Source organism: Nomascus leucogenys, chromosome 12, assembly GCF_006542625.1.
Source record: "Nomascus leucogenys isolate Asia chromosome 12, Asia_NLE_v1, whole genome shotgun sequence".
Classification (NCBI taxonomy): Eukaryota; Metazoa; Chordata; class Mammalia; order Primates; family Hylobatidae; genus Nomascus; species Nomascus leucogenys.
In genome coordinates this window covers 25,624-45,708 of record NC_044392.1, presented here as the reverse complement: position 1 = coordinate 45,708, position 20,085 = coordinate 25,624, and the positions used below count along the sequence as shown (strand labels likewise).

Below are 20,085 nucleotides of genomic sequence, written 5' to 3'. Positions count from 1 at the left end.
CACCCACACAGCCACACCCATACCCACACACTCCCACCTCCCCCCCACACACCCCCACACCCACACATACCCCACACCCACACTTACACACCAACCTCCCACACACACACACACATTAACACCCCCAAACCCACACCCATATACCTACAAACACCCACATACACACCAACCCCCCACACCCACACACACATCCACACCCACACTCACATATACACACACCCATGCACTCACACTCCTCCCCCACCCACACACTCACATATACACCCACACCCACACTCACATACACAGCAACCCCCCACACACCCACACACATCCACACACTCACATCCACGCACCCACACATATTAACACCCTCCACACCTACACACACACATACCCACATACACACCAACACCCCCCCACACCCCCACACACATCCAACACACAGCCACACCCACATGCACTCACATCCACACACACCCACACGTTCCCACCCCCCACCCCCCACACACCCACACACCCCCACGTACACACCAACACCCCCACACGCCCCCACACACATCCAACACAGCCACACCCACACGAACTCACATCCACACACACCCACACACTCACACTCCCCCACACCCACACATTCCCACCCCCCAACCCCCCACACACCCACATACACACCCCCACCCCCACACACCCACACATCCCCCACATACCCACACATTCACACTTCCCCCACACCCCTCTCCACACTCACACCCACCCCCACACACACACACTCCCCCCACATACCCACACACTCACATCCCCTCACACCCCTCCACACACTCACACCCACCCCCACACACCCACAAATACACTCACACACCCACACTCCCCACACATACCCACACATTCACACCCCCTCACACCCCTCCACACACTCACACCTACCGCCTATACACCCACACCCCCCCCACATACCCACGCACCCACACTCCCCCCACACCCCTCTACACACCCACATAAACACTCACACATACCTGATTTTTCCATTCAGAAACTCCTCCCATGGGCCATGCTGAGCGAGCGGTGGCCCTGGCCCGATGCTGTCTGATCATGAACCACAGCCCAAGATGAAGCCCCCTGATGTCTCCCTAATTGGGCGTGCAGTCCACTCCCCTGGGGCCGGGTCCTGCTCTGGACACTGGGGATGACCTCAACAGGTCAGACTCGCCTCCAGTTCCCCCTAGTCTGGGGTAGGAGGGACAGATCCACAAAAGGGCTGCCACGATAGGGAAAGCCTGGGGGACCTCAGACGTGGCCTGAGGGCCAGAGAAAGCCTCTTGGAAGCTGTCACGCAGTGGAGTCTGAAGGATGAGAAGGCAGCAGTAAGCAGAGGGGGAAGGGTGCTCTAGGTCTAGGAAGCAGGACGTGCAAGGACTCTGTGGTGTTGGGGAGAGGAGCTAGGGCGAGCGGCTCAGCATGGCTGCAAGTGGGGAGGGGAGGGAGAGGAGGCCGCCCGCTGTGGGGCTGGGTCAGGAAAAGCACACAGTGGGGCTCTTTAGGTGCAAGCTCATCCTGGCTAAGTTCAGCCAAGAAGGGAATTTACGGGAAGGACATGGTTGCACGTAACAGAAGCCTTATGAGCCGAGTTTACTATGAGAAACCAGAAGGTGGTTCATGATGTTTCTTGGCTCTCATACAAATAAAAAAATCCAGGGCTCTTTGGCTTCAGGTATGGCAGGATCCAGGACCCCAACTCTTCAATAATGTCTTTTTCTCTTTCTACATCTCTTATCTTTTCTCCCCGGTGTGGCTGAGCTGTTGAGGGCTTACCTGAGAGTAAAGTTAATACAGAGACCAGGGCTGTTTGAATTGGGATCTGTCACCAATACCAAAAGAGCCCTTAGAGTCTTGAATGTCACACCGAGGAACATGGACTAATCCGGAGATAGGTGTCTTTGAAAGATTTTGGGCCAAGGAGTTACAAGGTTTGGGATTTAGGAAGGAAGAGCCCAAATGCAGGGACCCCTACAAAGGCTGGGAAGTCACCCTACGGGGAGGCAGGGGCGGGGATGAGTCTGAGAGTCATTGTCAACCTTCTGGTGGTGTCAGTTTTTTTGGGGAATGGCAGATTTCTTCATGGATATTATCTGCTCCTTATCAGACCCCCAAGTAATTGGTGCAACTCCCAGAAATGGAAAGTGAGCTCCTTCACACTTGAGGGCAGAGGCCCAGAGACACCAAGTGACTTTCCTGAGGCCACACAGTGGTCAGAGATGAGACCAAGCACCCTGTTTTTCTGCTCCGAGTGGAGGCTGTTAGATGGGCTGGGGCCCCAGTCTGTGTGAGTTGTTGCTTCTTGCAAAGACCCACAGGAAGAGGGCCCGCTGAGAAGCCCCAGCAAGTGTGGATTGGGAGCAGAGGTCACGGGAGGAGAGACCCTGGCCCAGCCTTGCATCCTATCACAAGGAGACTGAAGGGCCGTGGCTGCCTGTGTCCCAAGGACCAGGAGGCCCTGAACTTGCCGGCCTGACTCTCTCGTCCTTCCCACCTTCCCTGACTCCCACCTCCGGCCTGGGGCCGAAGAACAGGCTGAGCTGTGTAGTGGGATTGTGCCCTGTGGCCAGGCAGCTGGGAGGAGGCCACCCGAGGGACAGGAAATAGCTGGGTTTGGGGAAGTCCGCATGGCCAGCCAAGCCAAGCGAGCCCACGATCGCCTGGGCAGCCCTCACCGAGGCCCTATCAATGCCCCGTTTGAGGCTCACACAGGGGTCCTTTGACGGGGCCGCGATGGTTTGGACCCACTGACAGCGCCTGTTTGAGCTTCATGGCTGGAAAGGAGCTGGCCCCAGGACAGAGGGGGCTGCTTCCAGGCCTGGGCAGGTGAGGGCAGCCTGGAGTGGCTGTCTCTTGGAGGGAAAAAAGAGCTGGTAAAATTAAACCTGGGGTGCTAAGCGGAGCAACCTCAGGTTTCTCGGGGGGCTGTGATGGTAGCAGGAAGGGTCCCCGTAATTGAGCGGGCCCTTCAGTGTGCTGGCTCCATGAAACTCCCAGCGGCCTCACGCGGCAGGTGCTGGGTGGTGATCATTCCTGAGGTTCAGGGAGGGGCTGACTCTGTCCACAGTCACGCATCGGCCAAGGGGCAGAGCTGGGCTTGGACTTCAGTCCACCCAAATGGACTGAGCTTGTCTCTCTAGACCTTTCTGGGTAACCTCGCCCTTCCTCTGGGACCTTCTACCTCACAAGGCCCTCATTTAATTCCTATTTCAGGCTCTGGGCCCTCTTGGGAGGGCCCTGGCATAAGCAGGAGGCCTCGGAGGCAGCAAGGAGCTTTTGGATGTTGCAGGCTCCTGGATGGTGGTGCCCAGCTCTGAGCAGAGGACACAGAATGGGGGATGGCAAAGGGTGCATCGAGTTTTGGTGGTGCTGGATTTGCGCTACCTTGGGGGACATACAATGGGAAGTGTTCAGGAGGCAGCCGGGTCTGTAGGTCTGGAGTTTCGGAGAGCGAGGAGGGAGGCAGGTTGAGATGTGAGTGCTATTTGCGGACATGTGGGTGGGATGTCAGGTTGGGCTGGTGTCACCCAGGTGTTAACCCATCAGAAGGATGTGCTGCTGCACCGTGGCCTCCCCAGACAGGCCAGCAGATGAAAGCACACGCCTCCTCACCCTGGATTCCGGTTTGGCTGACCATGCGTGGGGCCTGAGACCAAGACAGCACACGGCGGTGTCATGAACCACATGTGACACCTCAGATCATGGGGGCTGTGGCCCAAATGGGGCCTGGGCAGGAGATGCAGCCCAGCTGCACTGCAGGCTCCTGGATGGGGCGATCAGCATGGCCACTTTGCAGGTGAGGAATCTGCCCTGTGACTGTGGGCCCCTCCACGTCTCCTCCTGACTTTTGGGAAGACCAGAGATTCATGTCCAATCCGGTACTCTGGCAGTGTCTCCAATTTGCAGTGAAACCGCTTAAGTGTCAAGAAAAGCAGTTGCAGGTTAAAGGAAGTCAGGGGCAGGACCCACCCTTGGGTTCTCCTTGGGTCTTTGGGTGGCAGCAGGGCCTCTGCGGAGGGTATAAGCAGCAGCCACTGGGTGTCTCTGTCCACTGCCCTCCCGGATGGGCTGTCTGGGAACCAGCGCTCACATTCCAGTCTGTCTCCTGGATCTCCAGGAGGAAGCCTCCCTAATTTGCCACTAAGAGCGCTCCCATGGTCAGTGGGCACAGCAGAGAGCTGCTGGCACAAGGGAGACGCAGTTCTAAATAAACAAACAACATCCACCTGGGAAACAATTTTGCTGCCATCTAAGTGGCCCAGATGGTCTAACAGAACACTCCCCTGCTGCTTCCTCTGCTCTACATGCTGGGAGGACATGCGAGGCTGGAAAACAGCTGGGCCAAGGCCTGGAGATGTGACCGGGTATCCTGAGAAAAGGACCTGGGTGCAGGTAGCTTATCTGGGAGGTGATCCCAGGAAATACAGTGAGGGGAAGTGAGGTGGGGACAGGATAAAAGCCAACACAATGTGCCTGAATAAGCCGGTCACCTCTGTGGGCAACTGGGACTCACTCCTGCTGGGGACCTTCTGAGGAATGGCGAGGAGCATGTCTCAGAACGGTCCAGTGGGGAATGGGGACGTTGGGGTCTTCTGATCCCAGCAGGTTGCAGGTTACACCTGGGGATGTTAAATCCCCAGGCTGCCTGGCCCACTGCCCGCATCCCTGGGAACTGCCTGCTGCAGTGGTAGGTGAGCTAAACCCACAGTGGGCTGAAGGGCCATGGGTCGGGGCATTAACTGGGCCAGCTAGAGTTCCCAGTGCTAACCCTGAGCCCGCTCCTCCAGATGCTCATTCCTTCTTCCGGTGTGATTGACTGCAGGGGCCATTCCCTGTGGGAAGCTCTCACAGCTGCTCCTGGGGTGAGGGCTGACCCTCTGGCCCTGAGAAGGCACGTAGCAGGGGTGGACCTTGCATTTTTTACAACCAGGTGAGTAGCATGGGTGGCCAGGTGTAGATGACCTTTGAGTTTCCTTCAGGGTTTGACATTTCCCCACAAATAAAATGGGTCACCATGTATTGAGTGCAAACTCTGATAGGGAGCAAGTGAGAGGGCTGGATTCTATCTGGGAGGCTCTGAAAACAGGAGAGTGACTCATTCCGTGCTAGAGAAGAGAGGGAGATGTTGGGAGGGAAGGAGACAGAGAGAAAGGGAAAGACTAGAGAAGAGAGGGAGATGGTGCGGGGGGGAGGAGACGGGGAGAAAGGGAAAGACTAGAGAAGAGAGGGAGATGGTGGGGGAGAAGAAGAGGAGGAGAAAGAGAAAGACTATAGAAGAGAGGGAGATGGAGGGAGGGAAGAAGAGGGGGAGAAAGGAAAAGACTGACAGTGGCCTGGAAGGTGGAAGGAAGCTGACAGTGAAGCGCTTTAAATGCCAGCCAAGTCTGAATTTCCATCTAGAGGTGATACAATGCTAACAAAGGCTTTCCCCTCCGGCAATGGTGACAGAGACTGTCACTGCTAACTAAATGCCATATCCTGGCCCTGGGCATCCAGGTAGAGTCAGGTAATGTGTACTCCTTGTCTGAGGCAGTTAAGAGAGACGCTTGCTGTCTCTCTCTTGTCCACATGGCCAGAGACAAGGACTTGGAAATGGAGGCAGCTTTCGAGAGGGCCTATGTGGGGGGCACCCGCCTGGCACTGGATGGTGCCAGGAGAGAGAAGCAAACCCTGTATTAAGCCATTGTGATTTGGTGGGCGTGTTTGTTATTGCAACGTAACCCATCCTAGCCTGACTGATACAAGAAGGCGTTATAAAAACCGTAAGCATTGGGCCGTCACGGTGGCTCATGCCTGTAATCTCAGCAATTTGGGAGGCTGAGGTGGGCAGATCATTTGAGCTCAGGAGTTTGAGACTAGCCTGGGCAACACAGTGAAACCCTGTCTCTACCAAAAAAAAAAAAATTCGCTGGGCATGGTAGTGAACACCTATGGTCCCAGCTACTCAGGAGGCTGAGGTAGGAAGATCACCTGAAGCCGGAAGGTCGAGGCTGCAGTGAGCCATGATTGTGCCACTGCACTCCAGCCTGGGTGACAGAGTGAGACCCCATCTTAAAAAAAGAAAAAACTAAAATAAAAAGCCCAATACGCATTGATGTAGCATTCACTGCGTTTCTTCCTTACAACCTTCCTGTGGCATTAGCATTAGGATTCCAACGCTACAGACATGAAACAGGAAGAAAAGGGAGGGATTTACCGGAAGTCACCACAGCTGGCCTGTGAACCAGGGGGACTGAAGCCCAGCTCTCTTTGATTCTAAAGCCGTTTCACTTCACAGGATTCCTCAAAGTCTGTCGTGCGTGCCACTGGCAGAAAACAAGAAAATTTTCAGTGATATGTGGATGAAAAAGCTAAATTTAATTAGTTTTGAATTTATTTGAATTTTATATTGAATGAATGTTTATTGGAATAAATAAATAAACCATACATCAACCAGTGATTTCATGGCTATTATTTCTTAGAAGGCAGAGAAATTTTTAAGAAGTGAGTTGGTTTAGAGTGAATTAAACAAAAAGATTAAACAGATACTGCTAAAGGCGTATGTGGATACTGCCAAACTGCTGATGGTGGGCAAAGAGTGAAGGGGGCAGGCTGGCCCGGCTGATGTTGCATCTGTGTTAGCTAGGTCATTGCGAGATAACCAGGTTTGCTCTTGAGGGAAAGAGCTGATCCTGGGAGCACTGGAGAGGGAGTCCTGTGTGCTTCCCACTGAACCACACTGCCCAGGGGCCTCTCCGTGGATCACAAACGCTCTCTCTTGCATGAAACACTAACGGCTTTAAGTTTCTGGAAGCCCCAGGGATGTGAAAACAGGAGGAGGGAACAGCAGAGCCCTTCACAGCTGCCTGTTTGACTTGTGAGCAACGTCGCAGAAGGCCCCTCCGTGCATTTTTTTTTTCTTCTGGCTCATACCAGACACACTGTTCTCAATTTTGAGTCCTGGGGGAAAAGGTTTCACATTTAAAAAACACAAATATTGATTTTCTTTCCTTAATGTATATGCTGCCCTTTTAGATCTCCTCTCCACCACCGCCCCCGGGCCTTGCCCCTGCTATAGAATGCCAAAGCTGCCTTTTTTTTTTTCTGGTGGTGGTCGGGGGGGGACCCATCTCTGTTCCTGAAAACTTACCTGTAGTGTGTATTTCTGCGGCTCTGCTAATGAGCAGAGAAGCGACACAGAGAAGGCGCCTGTGTTCTTCTGAGGGGCCCATAGAACTGCCATTCAGAGGTGGAGCTGAAAGGGCTGTTTCATGGCCCAGCTGCAGCCCAGCTAACGGCGCCTCGTGCCCTGGACACAGCCCTGGCCGTCAGGGGGGTCGGGGTGGGGGGCGCAGTTGGTGAGGAGACCCCAGCTCACATTCTCCTCGTTCACCTCCAGCATGGCACGAGGACAGCATTGCGTTTCTCACCGCTGGTCACCACGGATGGCCCTTGTGTGACCCTGGGTGGTTTATAGGGAAATGGAACTGGTTCCTAGTTAGTTTTCATTCATTCCTTCATTTGCTCACCAGAGATCCTGTGCCAGGCACCATGCTGGGTCCCAGGGATTCAGTGGTGACTGAGACAGGCAAGCCCCCTGCTTGGAGGGGGCTCACGTCCTCGGGGAGACAGGTAACACCTTTATTACATCATTTTGGGAAGGCAGAGGCACCACCATCACCACACCCTGCAGCATCTCTGGAGGAGAATTCGACTTCAAAGTTGTAGCAGAAAAAGGAATCAGCAGCTTCAAGTGGTTTTTGGAACTGGGGAGGGCTGTGAATTGGGCACACATGAAGTGTAAGAGGAAAAAGTCAGAAGGCAACGCTCTTAACCTCCTCCTTCTCTAACACTGGTGCAAAGGGGAGTGAGGCCTGAGCTGTAGGCTTGGCTCTGCCCCTAAACTGGCTGGGTGGCTTCAGGTAAGTCAGTGAACCTCTCTGGGCCTCAGTTTCTCCATCTGACAAATGGGCCAACAGACTCAGATCTGCTGACCTCACAGGTTTGTTGGGAGAGCAAACGAGATAGAGTGATAGAGTGAGTAACTGTGCCATGTCAAGGGTGGAAGGGATTGTTATAATTATTCCTAAAGAGTGTGGTAGCAGTGAGTTGGGTCTGCTGCACCTGGCAATCGCTTCTTGTCTGTACATTTCCTTTTACTGAGGTATAATTTACACAGAGTGAAGTGCATAGGTCCCAAGTCTTAGGATTCTGCCTCCTGGAGCAATGATAATCCTTTAACCCCATCTCCACTTCTGTCCCCCTCTTGCCCCTCACACGGGGCAGGCAGATCAAGAACGACCATTCCCACTGCACCATGGCAAGCTGAGGCTCAGAGAGGTTAAGTCACCAGCTCCAGGTCACACAGCCAGTTAGGAACAGAAGTGGCTTTGAACCTGGATCTCTCAGGTAGCCAAGCCCATGCTCTTTCCACTCTATCTCATGAACTACTGGACCCAAATGCAATGAAAGGGATCGTTCCTGGTGATGTCACTTTATTTAGAAGGCTTTATCTTTGCCTTCTCTGTGCTGGGCCTGATGCAGCGTTGAACCCACTGGCTCACAGGTGAGGTGGGCCAACCAGGGACCCACAGTGGGAAGAGATGGGCATGGAGAAGTCACCTCCATCAAGCTACACTGAGACAGCAGCGTGGCTGAGAGCCGGGCCTGGGGCTCTATCCTGGCAATAACACTTCTTAGCTGTGTAACTTCAGACAAGTTACTTCACCTCTCTGTTCTTTAACAGTAGCTGCTTTACGAAGTTGTCAAGAGGATTAACTGAGAAACCTCATCTAAGACCTTTGCTCCTTGAATCAACAGTAGGAGGCGCTGTTACCATCCCTAGTTTCCAGACGAGGAATCTGAGACATGAGAGATGAAGTCACTTGCCCATGGTCACGCAGGTGGTTCGCTGGTATAGCAAACACAGGTAATCTGGCTCCCAAGTCTTAACCATGGTCTCCACTGCCCTGCCCATACTAACAGTTGAGGTATGTGTTAGCCCTGATTATGACCTTGAAAGATTCTGCAAGGCAGAGAGTTAGCGAGAGGAAAGGATTCTGGGCAGATGGCCCTGCATGTGCGATGGCCTGGAGGCTTTCGAGGAGAATCCAGGGGTGGCTGGAGAGCAGGGTGTGTGCGGAGAGCAGGGCACAGTGAGGCTGGGGAAGGGGAAGTGCATTTAATGAGAAACTTGGGGTTGTGGGTGGGGGAAGGATTTGGGTGTGGGATGAAGGTGCAGGGCAGGGCTGGGCTGGGCCATTGGACTCAGGTATGCCTGGGCTTGGGGTGGAGCTTCAAGGCAGCGCAGGCTCCAGCCCCTGGAGGAGCCACCCCCCACCCACCTGACATTTCCCAAATTCCAGCTGCCACTCCGGTTGCTTCTGCAAGCAAAGGAGCCCTTGTGGTCAGAGGGGCCTCTGGAGCCCGGGCCAGGCGCTCCCGCCCTCTCAGGGCACACACACCTCCATTCAGCCTGAGCCCCGCCCCTGGGGGGGCTGGGGGCCAGGGCGGGCTGCCCCCACGTCAGTCGTCAGTTGGGGGCCACCTGACCCAAAGGCTGGGTGGGCAGCGGGGTTGATAAGACCTGGACCCCACTGGCCCCACAACCGCGCCGGCTGCTGCCCGTGCTGCCAGAACTATGAGGGTCCTCTCTGGCACTAGCCTCATGCTCTGCAGCCTGCTGCTGCTGCTCCAGGCCCCGTGCAGCCCTGGCCTCGCCCCCCAGTCCACAGGTGAGGGGGCCTGCGTGAGATGGGGGATACTGAGCGAGTGGGCCCTGACCCTCAGCACCGGGGACTGGGTACCGATATGGCAGGGAGCACATGGGATCCAGGATGGGGAAGGGAGCAGGGTGGCAGTGGTGGGCAGTGGGCTGGTGCAGGAGCAGACAGGGACCATGGTGCTGATAAGGGTCAGGGCAGGGGTGCTCTTCAGCCCTCAGGGACCATGCGTGAGGCAGGGACCTTGGTCTTCCAGGTCTCTGGGGAGTAGAAGCTACTCAGAGAGCTGGTTGACGTCTGGAGCTGGGCCAAGCCCAGGGCTGAGCCCGTGGCTCTTTGATGAGAGCAGACCTGCGATGCCAAAGAGCTCATGCCCCCTTTGCGGGTCCTTCCAGCCTTGGGCTCCCTGGGGGCAATAACACCCCCCAGAGTTTCAGGTTTGGGCACTGAGTCCTGGAATGCCCATTCTTCCTGTACAGATTGGGAAACTGAGGTCAGTGAGGGCCCAAGACCACACAGTGAGATAGCCCCAGAGCCTCTAGGCTATTGATCTACTGCTGTACGGTGTGGCCAATTCCCTTTCCCTCTTTGGGTCTCAGTTTACCCATTTATAGCCTTAGCTAGTAGACAGCAGGGAGCCAGCTGCATGGTGATTTCCAAAGTCTCCTGAGGAACTCTGATGTCCAGAGCCCTGGTCTAGGGCACTGCGAGTTACCGTGACTTGAGGGTTGGGACGGTCCTGCACGTTTCCCCTTTCCTCTTTGGGGTCGGCTCTGCTCAGTTCAGACTCCACATGGGATGGGGAGGGAAGGGCCTTTGTAGTGAGCCCTTCCTGACTGCAGGCCCAGGCCGGTGACAGTGTCATGCAGTAGCCTTATTCTCTCCACTGGACATGTGAGATCACGGAGGCTCAGAAAGGTGCAATGATCTGCCCTGGGCCCCACAGAGTGGCTGAGCCGGGATTTGAACCCAGGCCTGAACTCACTCCGACCCTGCATACTTCCCAGCACAGGGTGCTGCCTTCTTGGGTCTCTGGGGGACATTGCTCCTCAGGAGCGTGTCTTGGGGTGCACCTGATCAGGCTGCCGAGGTGGTCACCAGGAATTCCTGCCCTTTTTCCCTGTCTTCGGCAACCCGCCAGCAGGCGCTACCAGGCTGAGGGAAACTGGTTCCACTTTGGTGATTTGCTTTGATGCTCAGATGAAAGAGGCCATGTTGACGGGCACTGCTTTGGCTCTCAAGGCTGTGCCCATGCCCGGAGGGCCCATCCTTGGTGCCCTTCTGCCCAGCTAGAAGAAATAGCTGCCTTTGTTTCTGGCAGCAAGTCTGGGCTGAAACCTAAGTGTGTTTTCAAGGCCGCAGGGTCCTTTGCCACCCCTGGAATACTCACTGCTTGCCCAGCCCCCTGATGGCTCCTCAAGACATCCTGTAAGGAGGGATTGCCAGCTCACTGCTCAGATGAGGAAACTGAGGCTCAGAGAAGTGAAGCAAATGGCCCAAGGCCAGGCTTGGCCCTCTGTGCTCCCCATGGGCTGAGCCGGGGGCCTTTGGCAAGTTGCTTGCTGGTGTCTGCACGCTGACAAAAGGGCTCAGCTGCCCAGCTGAAGTTTGCAGCCTACTGGACCTGAGGCCTCGCACCTGGATCTAAGAAGCCGCATTCTGTGTCTTCAGGCCCAGTCCCTGACCTGTGTCTCTGCTCTCTGCCTTACCCCTCCTGCCCCACTCCCAGGCCATCTCTGCCGGACGCGGCCCACGGACCTGGTGTTCGTTGTCGACAGCTCTCGCAGCGTGCGGCCTGTCGAATTTGAGAAAGTGAAGGTATTCCTGTCCCAGGTCATCGAGTCGCTGGACGTGGGGCCCAATGCCACCCGGGTGGGCATGGTCAACTATGCCAGCACCGTGAAGCAGGAGTTCTCGCTGCGGGCTCACGTCTCCAAGGCCGCACTGCTGCAGGCCGTGCGCCGCATCCAGCCGCTGTCCACAGGCACCATGACTGGCCTGGCCATCCAGTTCGCCATCACCAAAGCCTTCAGCGATGCAGAGGGTGGTCGTTCCAGGTCCCCTGACATCAGCAAGGTACGTGCACGCCATCCTCTAGGATGCTGCTGTTTGGAGGCTCCCGCTCAGTTATGAGCTTTGCCTGCAGACACCTTAATTCCCATGACGCCCTGTGAGGTGGCCATTTCACAGCTGGGGAAACAGGGTCAGAGAGGGGCGATCATTAGACAGAGGTCACCAGTTGCAAGTGACAGAGCTGGGATTTGAAGCCACCTTTACCCAACCTTTCCATCCTAGGAGCTCACAATCATTTCAGTTTAGTTGACCTTGGTTCCCGACCAGTCTGAGCCCCTTGAAGACACTGCAGACAGGCCAGATGCTTATGGGAGGAGTGAAGGTGTGGCCTCCGCCACCAGCCTGTCTGGGTTCACGCCCTGCTCCACCATACTAGCTGTGCCACCCTGAGCAACTGACGTCATGTCACTGGTCCTCGGTTTCCTCACCTGTAAAATGAGAGTAATGATAACACCTTCTCCAAGTGCTGCTATGAGGACTGAGTTTATAAGCATAAAGCTTCCCATCATGGCATTTGTTAATTTTTAATTTCATAATCCTCTGAGGGCAGAGGCTCAGAAATGGAAGGGCTGTGCTGCCACCTGCGCTGTCAGCTAGGGCTCCAGGCAGAGGGCTGAGCATTTCCCAGGACTTGTATCCTCACTGTCATGTTCAGGGCTCGGCACAGAACCTGAGGCTAAGCCGGGTGTCCTCTCTTCCTGTGGCACCCCCACAGGCTCCAGCACTTCCCCACTGCAGCCCTCGTTAACCCGTCACCACTTCCCTGCCTAGGGCCCCAGCCCAGGGGAGGTTCTTTCTTATCCCCCCTCCATACCCCACTATCTAGCACAGAGTGGCTAAATGAACATGATTCTGCTCAGAGGTGGTATCCCCATTTTACAGATGGTGAAACTGAGGCATAAGGAGCTTAAGCAACTTTCTCAGCCAATAAGTGGGAAAAGCGTTCACAGAGACAACAGCATATTATCCCAGCCATTACCACCCCTTAAAGAAATGACATATCAGGCAGCCTGTTGGTCTTGGGGCCAACTACAAGTTTCGGCATGGGGTGCTGTAGATGAAGCTGATGGTTGAGGTGGTGGAGAGGGTGAAGGAGATGGGGGTGGTGGCCTGGGGTGGGCAAGTGAGGAGGAGAGCTCCTCCAGCAGGTGACACAGAAGTGTTGGGGGAGCTGGTGCCAGACTCCAGGTGTTCAGCCTGGAGTTCACCAGTGGGAGGACATAACAAGGTGGACAGTCTGAAAAGCTGGGTTGCAGGGAGGGGAGTAGGGACTCGAGGAGGCAGTGGGCCTCGGGATGGCAGCGAATAGTCACAGCTAGATTTTCAGAGCCAGGGGCCCAGGCCCCTGGAGGGGAAGAGATTGTGCAAGGACACTCCCCAGGGAGCCCAGGGTAATGATGGTAAAAATAATAGTTGCCCTTTCTGGCTTCTAACCAGGAGTCATCTCATTCAAGCTCATCACAACCCCTTTTTACAGATGAAGAAACTGAGGCTCAGGAAGGTGACCTGTAGCTTGTGGAGCTGCATTTCTAAACACGGCCTGTCTAAACTGCCTGTCATCAGGACAGGGGGTCAGGGCCTGGGGCTAAGGATGGGACCCAGGAATCAGAAGCAGACCCAAGTCAGAAGCAGAGAAGCAGCAAAGTGGGGCTGGATGCCTAACCCAGACTGGGCACAGCTGGGAGCGCCCTAGCCTCCGGGCGGGTGCAGGCAAGGGGTCACGAAGCCGGGTCTCAGCGACGGCGTCTGCCGCCTCTTTCTTTCCAGGGTACAGACCAGAGGAGCCTAGAGGGAGGGAAGCGGGCAGATTCTTTCCCTCTCTGGAAGGGGCATGTATCATACTGGGGAGTGGAGGAGGAAAAGGGTGGCATATTCCTTGGGTTGGTCCCTTGGGCATCCACATGGGAGTGGCCCTCTATCCTTCCCTGGTCCAGGGTCCTGGGTCTTAGAGGCACAAGGACAGCGGGACGGGAGGCGGCAGCCCCATCCCATAGCCTCGGCTGCCATCCGGTGGCCAAAGCGCAGAACTGCACCATGTGGAGCCACGGGACCCCCCCCAACCCGGCCCGGCCTCCCGGGGGGCACGAGGGGCGTGGCACGGCTCCCACGGCCATCGGTCTGAGGACCCTGCCCTCAGCCGCCTCAGTCTGAGGGGAAGGCATGGCCCTGACCTTAGAAGCCCCAATTTGGCGATGGGGCATCACATCCCTCCGGGCATCTCAGAGCTGCCTGCCCGAGGGAGGCGACGCAGATGGAAAGCCCTTCAGCCACGTCTCGCAGTCAGAGGAAACGGGTCTCCTCTTTGGCTAGCCAGGTCCTCTTCCCCCGGGTGCCGCCTGGCTGTGCGACCCCGGCAGTCCCCCCGCCTCTCCGGCCTCAGCCTCCTCTCCTGGACAGTCCCGTGGGCTTCCCGGAGCCCAGTGTCACACCGCCCCGCGTGCCGCAGGTGGTCATCGTGGTGACAGACGGGAGGCCCCAGGACAGCGTGCAGGACGTGTCTGCGCGGGCCCGGGCCAGCGGCGTCGAGCTGTTCGCCATCGGAGTGGGCCGCGTGGACAAGGCCACGCTGCGGCAGATCGCCAGCGAGCCGCAGGACGAGCACGTCGACTACGTGGAGAGCTACAGCGTCATCGAAAAGCTGTCCAGGAAGTTCCAGGAGGCCTTCTGCGGTGCGGAGCCAGGGCAGGGGCGGAGAAGGGGAGAGCGGCGGGGCGGGGCCAGGGCTGGAGGCGGGACCGAGGCTGAGGCTCAGACGGAGTTAGCGCCGGGTGGGGCGGGGGGGCAGAGGCAGAGACGGAGAGTGGCGGGGCGGGGCGGGGCCAGGGCAGGCAGGGGGGCGGGGGGGGGGGGGGGGGGGGGGGGGGGGGGGGGGGGGGGGGGGCAGGCAGGGGGGGGCCAGGGCAGGGGCGGAGACGGAGAGAGTCAGTGCCAGGGCGGGGCCGGGGCGGAGGCGGAGACGGAGAGTGGCGGGGCGGGGCCAGGGCAGGCAGGGGGCGGGGCAGGGCAGGGGCGGAGACGGAGAGAGTCAGGGGGGGGGGGGGGGGGGGGGGGGGGGGGGGGGGGGGGGGGGGGGGGGGGGGGGGGGGGGGGGGGGGGGGGGGGGGGGGGGGGGGGGGGGGGGGGGGGGGGGGGCAGGGGGGCGGAGACGGAGAGAGTCAGTGCCAGGGCGGGGCCGGGGCGGTGGCGGAGAGAGTCGACGCCAGGGGCAGGGCCAGGGCTGAGCGGGACGAGGCCGTGGCAGGCGCAGAGACTGAGAGTCCGCGCTGAGGCGGGCCAAAGCTAGGGGCGGAGCCAGGGCTGAGGTGGAGACAGACAAAAATCAGCGTTGGGGGGCGGGGCCACATTGGAGGGCGGGGCCTGGCTGGGGCGGTAGCCTATAAAAGCGCGGGTACTGAGTTACACGGGAACATCAGGGCGGGGCCAGGGCTGGGGACATGGCTTAGGTGGATTGGGGGTGGAACCTGGATTAGACTGAGGTGGCGCCAGCACCAGGGGTGGGGCCGTAGCTGGGGCGGAGCCTGATAACGGAGGAGGGTTAGGCAGCCCCAGATTAAGGGAGTTGGGGAGAGGCCATGTTAAGAGCCGTTTTATGGCCGTGCGCGGTGGCTCACGCCTGTAATCCCAGCACTTTGAGAGGCCGAGGCGGGCGGATCACGAGGTCAGGAGATCGAGACCATCCTGGCCAACATGGTGAAACCCCGTCTCTACTAAAAATACAAACAATTAGCCGGGCGTGGTGGCGGGTGCCTGTAGTCCCAGCTACTCGGGAGGCTGCGCCGGGAGAATGGCGTGAACCTGGGAAGCGGAGCTTGCAGTGAGCCAAGATCGCGCCACTGCACTCCAGCCTGGGCGACAGAGCGAGACTCCGTCTCAAAAACAAAACAAAACCAAACAACAGAGCCCTTTTATGTGGCAGAATCCTGGCAGGGACCAAGGAGGGCCCGGAGCTCAGGAAGGAGAGCCCCCAGTAAACCTACACATGTTTCTGTGTCGTGAGTTTTGGGTGCTAGAGTTTTCTGTGATGCGGGAGAGTCTGAGGGGCCTGGGCACTGGCAGGAGAAGGTTCAGAGCCCTTCTCAGAGGGGAGGTGTGTGTGGGGGTCTTTGGGATGTGACCCGCAGGGGCGGGATGTCCAGTAGGACAGGATCGGGGTTAGGGCAGGGACTTTACCCATTTGTAAAATGGATCTAAGAAGAGCATGCACGTTATTGCGAGGATCCAGTGAGATAATGCAAAGTGTAACTCTCATTATATGGTATTAAACAGATATGTGCTGTGTTCATTGTATGCTGTTCTAGACACTTGGGTGTCTTGATACAGCAGTGAACTAAACAGACTAAAGGCCCTAACCCTTGGCCTTTACCTTTTTAGTGAGACTTTTGATTCTTATCATCAGCATTATAACCGTCTTCAGGGATCTAGGCACTGGTGCAATGATTCCAGACCTGGGCTGAGCGTCGGGGGCCTAGGCCCCAGTGTGTTGGAGACCTTAGTTTCCCTGAGTCTGGATGGGGCCTGGTATCCACGGTCAGGGAGGGACCACCTGTCTATAGTGCCCAAGGCACTATGATTGTGAGATCTGAGCTACTTATTTTCCCTGCAGTGGTGTCAGACCTGTGCGCCACAGGGGACCATGACTGTGAGCAGGTGTGCATCAGCTCCCCGGGTTCCTACACCTGCGCCTGCCACGAGGGCTTCACTCTGAACAGCGACGGCAAGACCTGCAATGGTCAGTGGGGTGGACACAGGCTCGCCCTGGAGAGGCTGTGGAGGGGAGGTGATAGGGCCTCAGCAACTCCCCAGGAAACACATCCAAGCCCCCCTGCACCTTACCTCTGAACCAATCTTCAAAGCAGACAGGTGCCTTTTAGAGTTTGGTATCTGCAGAAGTTCTCGCCTGACTTCTGTCCCTGTTTTCAACACAATGTGTGGTGGGTTTAGTGTGGCAGAAGGACTCACATAGTCTCAAAATCAAATCCTGGTGCTACCACTTCTGAGCTGTGTGATCTCACAGCTGTTGGAGTTTCAGTTTCCAATACTGTACAGTGGGACCAGTCACCTTGGCTTTATAGAGGCAGTTCTGAGGGCACAATGGAATGATCCTCAGCACAGAGCTTGGTGTGTGGTGGGTGTCCAGCCAGGGAGCAGGACAGATGACTATGTCCTTCAGCTCCATCCCCTTGCCTTCCTGCCCTCCCCAGTCTGCAGTGGTGGTGGTGGCAGCTCGGCCACTGACCTGGTCTTCCTCATTGATGGATCCAAGAGTGTGAGGCCAGAGAACTTTGAGCTGGTGAAGAAGTTCATCAATCAGATCGTGGATACGCTGGACGTGTCAGACAAGCTAGCCCAGGTGGGGCTGGTGCAGTACTCAAGCTCTGTGCGCCAGGAGTTCCCCCTGGGTCGCTTCCACACCAAGAAGGACATCAAGGCGGCTGTGCGGAATATGTCCTACATGGAGAAGGGCACAATGACCGGGGCTGCTCTCAAGTACCTCATTGACAATTCCTTCACTGTGTCCAGTGGGGCTAGGCCGGGGGCCCAGAAGGTGGGCATTGTCTTCACTGATGGCCGGAGCCAGGACTACATTAATGATGCTGCCAAGAAGGCCAAAGATCTCGGTAGGTGTTGCCCGCCTGGACCCTGGACACCACTGGTGGCCAGGGGTACACACGGGTATAGCCCAACTGTAGTTTATCTTGGTGTCTTCTGATTAGTGCCCTAAACCCAGGTGAGTTTGAATGAGGAGGATTCGTTAGTCCAATTCTCCCTTATACCAGTGACAAAATTGAGGCTCTAGAAAAGTAAGTGGCTTGTTTTGATGGTCCTTTGGTAAGGGAGGCTTGGAACTTTTCCAGCTGGATATTCCCAAGATCACATCAACTGTTGGAAGGCAACTCTACTTTGGAACAAGCCCAAGTCTGTTTTGCAGCCTATTAAATGAGGAAAAAATAACCACCAGATGGATGATTATTAGGGTTAAATGAAGCTTGCTGTATAAAGCTTCCAGTACAGGAAGTCACTGTAGGGTCTGACACAGAGCAGAACCTCAGTAAATGTTGATTTCCTCATGGTCCTTGTTCCAGGCATTGTGCTTGCAATTCCAGCAGCTGCCAGCAGGAGGTGTCTGGTGTTGGCTGCCTAAGCCTTCCCCAGGAGGCTCAGCCATATGGCTGCCCGTCCCGTTCCCATGTCCAGCCTTACTTCTCTTGTTCCTCCTGGCAGGCTTTAAGATGTTTGCTGTGGGTGTGGGCAATGCCGTGGAGGATGAGCTGAGGGAAATAGCCTCAGAGCCCGTGGCAGAGCACTACTTCTACACGGCTGACTTCAAGACCATCAACCAGATAGGCAAGAAGTTGCAGAAGAAGATCTGTGTGGGTGAGTGAGGCCAGGGCTGGCATTGATGGGATGTGCAGGTGGGGCACTGTGGGGGTGGAGCCACACTGGGTGTGGGTGGGGAAAAGCAGGGGCTGAGGTGGCACCAAGAGTTGGCAGAACCAGAAGGTGGGCTGGCGAGTACAGCTCTTACTACCAGCAAACATGTTGAATGCTCATTACTTGGCTGGCACTGTTCTCAGTGCTCTCCGGATATTACATCATCTGATCCTATTTGGTAAGAATGTCATTACCCCCATTTTATAGATGGGATAAACAAGGCCAAAGGGGTGGAACAACTGTTAATAGCTGGGAGAGCCAAGATTTGAACCCTACTGCCTCTCTGGTCCTCCCTGGTGACCTCACCAGCTGGTTCTTAGTGGTAAGGAGTGTGGGCTTCAGAGCCAGGTGTGCCTGGGCCTGTGTCTTTGCTCTGACGCTGTTGGCCATGGGCAAGTTGTTTCACTTCTTGGATTCTTCACTTGTAAGATGGGATTAATGACTTCAAACCCAAAGGGCTGGGGTGAACTCACTGAGGTGACATAGAGGCCCCTAATAGTGTTCTTCATGCAGCAGGTACAGGGATGCTCTCCTATACCTATAGCCATTCTCAGGGCTCCAAGGGACCAGGAAGACGTTCAGGGGTCACCCCTCTATCACTCCTAAGGGTGCTGTCTCAAGGACTGTCTATGTCTTTCTGCCTCCTCAGGTCCCCTAAGCCCCTCACTCCCCCAGGAATCCTGAGTCCTGGCCCTGGGCAGTGACTGTCCCCCCTCCATCTGGGCAACCACTCGACAGCTCTTTTCTCTTTCCCTCCTCCCTGTCCCCTGTAGAGGAAGACCCGTGTGCCTGCGAGTCCCTGGTGAAATTCCAAGCCAAAGTGGAGGGGCTGCTGCAGGCCCTGACCAGGAAACATATCCCTTCCCAGAGGTGGCTGGGGCCGGGGAGGGGTGCAGGGCAGTGTTGGGGGAGGCGGGGGCATGGCCCAAGTGTCGTCGGTTGGGCAGGCTTCTCTTGGCCTGCTTACTGCTGATGGGCTGCGTTCTGGCAGAATAGGCTGAAGCCAGCTTGGGTGCAGACCCTGTCAAAAGCAGAGACTTCTAGAGGGTAAACAGAGAAATTGAGGCAGAAGCCAGGATCTAGGGACTGGACACACACCAGAGTCCTGGACATGCTCTGAAGGACATGGGGCCCATGGATGCCCCATTTCTCAGGCTCATGGTGACATGCCTGACCCCAGTACCCACTCAGAGATGGGGCCGGGCCCCTGACAGTTCCCCTGGCTCAGCCAGGACTAGGTGGTGTCCCAGCAGGGCTAAATCTGCAACTGAGCAGGGCTGGGCACTCGTGGCTCGCAGTAACTCGCTGTGTGTTTTGGAAAGCACCATTCTGAGGACAGTGGATGGATAAGTTCTGACAGAGGGGAGAACGCACACTACAGTGGGGTGTCGCAGGGGCCTGAGTGCAGGGCCACAGCCATCCCTGCCCTGCTCTGGCCAACCTGCACCTCTCCTTAACTCTGAGTCCACTGGAAGCTGTGAGTAAGCGGCTGGCCATCCTGGAGAACACAGTCGTCTAAGGCTGCCTGTCGCCACTGTGGCCTCTCCAAGAGTCCTGCACGTGTCCCCTGTAGCTTTGCCATTTTAGTGAGGGAAGCCAGCCTGGGGGTGGGAGGGGGTGTGTCTGGGTGTGCCTATTGGGAGTGTGTAACGGCGTTTAGGAGCTCGTATGTGTATGTGTGCTTGTGTGTGTATGTGTGCGTGTGTGTATGTGCGTGTGTGTGCATGTGTGCGTGTGTGTATGTGTGCGTGTGTGTGCATGTGTGCGTGTGTGTATGTGTGCGTGTGTGTATGTGTGCGTGTGTGTGCATGTGTGCGTGTGTGTATGTGTGCGTGTGTGTATGTGTGCGTGTGTGTATGTGTGCGTG

The 20,085-nt window shown here is 56.5% G+C and overlaps 1 protein-coding gene and 1 long non-coding RNA gene across 2 annotated transcripts; one reads left to right on the top strand and one right to left on the bottom strand.

The window, feature by feature from the left end:
- Nucleotides 1-6,447: 6,447 nt before the first annotated feature.
- On the bottom strand, nucleotides 6,448-14,418 carry LOC101175805. Its single transcript, XR_001116714.2, has 4 exons — nucleotides 13,629-14,418; nucleotides 11,472-11,903; nucleotides 7,142-7,453; nucleotides 6,448-6,951 (listed from the first exon to the last, which is right to left on the bottom strand). It is a non-coding gene; the product is annotated as an uncharacterized LOC101175805 (long non-coding RNA).
- Nucleotides 9,604-19,737, top strand: MATN1 (matrilin 1). The gene is made up of 8 exons (XM_003276332.3): nucleotides 9,604-9,725; nucleotides 11,443-11,789; nucleotides 14,233-14,455; nucleotides 16,390-16,515; nucleotides 16,988-17,404; nucleotides 18,009-18,161; nucleotides 18,992-19,072; nucleotides 19,688-19,737. The coding sequence occupies exons 1-8, from the start codon at nucleotides 9,632-9,634 to the stop codon at nucleotides 19,735-19,737; spliced, it is 1,491 nt and encodes a 496-aa protein (XP_003276380.2). The 5' UTR covers nucleotides 9,604-9,631.
- Nucleotides 19,738-20,085: the final 348 nt, after the last annotated feature.

Coding starts and splice junctions, on each gene's coding strand:
- MATN1 (XM_003276332.3), top strand. CDS start 9,632: ATGAGGGTCCTCTCTGGCACTAGCCTCATGCTCTGCAGCCTGCTGCTG. Junction 11,790..14,232: donor GGTCCCCTGACATCAGCAAG/GTACGTGCACGC, acceptor CGCGTGCCGCAG/GTGGTCATCGTGGTGACAGA. Junction 19,073..19,687: donor GCAGGCCCTGACCAGGAAAC/ATATCCCTTCCC, acceptor CTCTGAGTCCAC/TGGAAGCTGTGAGTAAGCGG.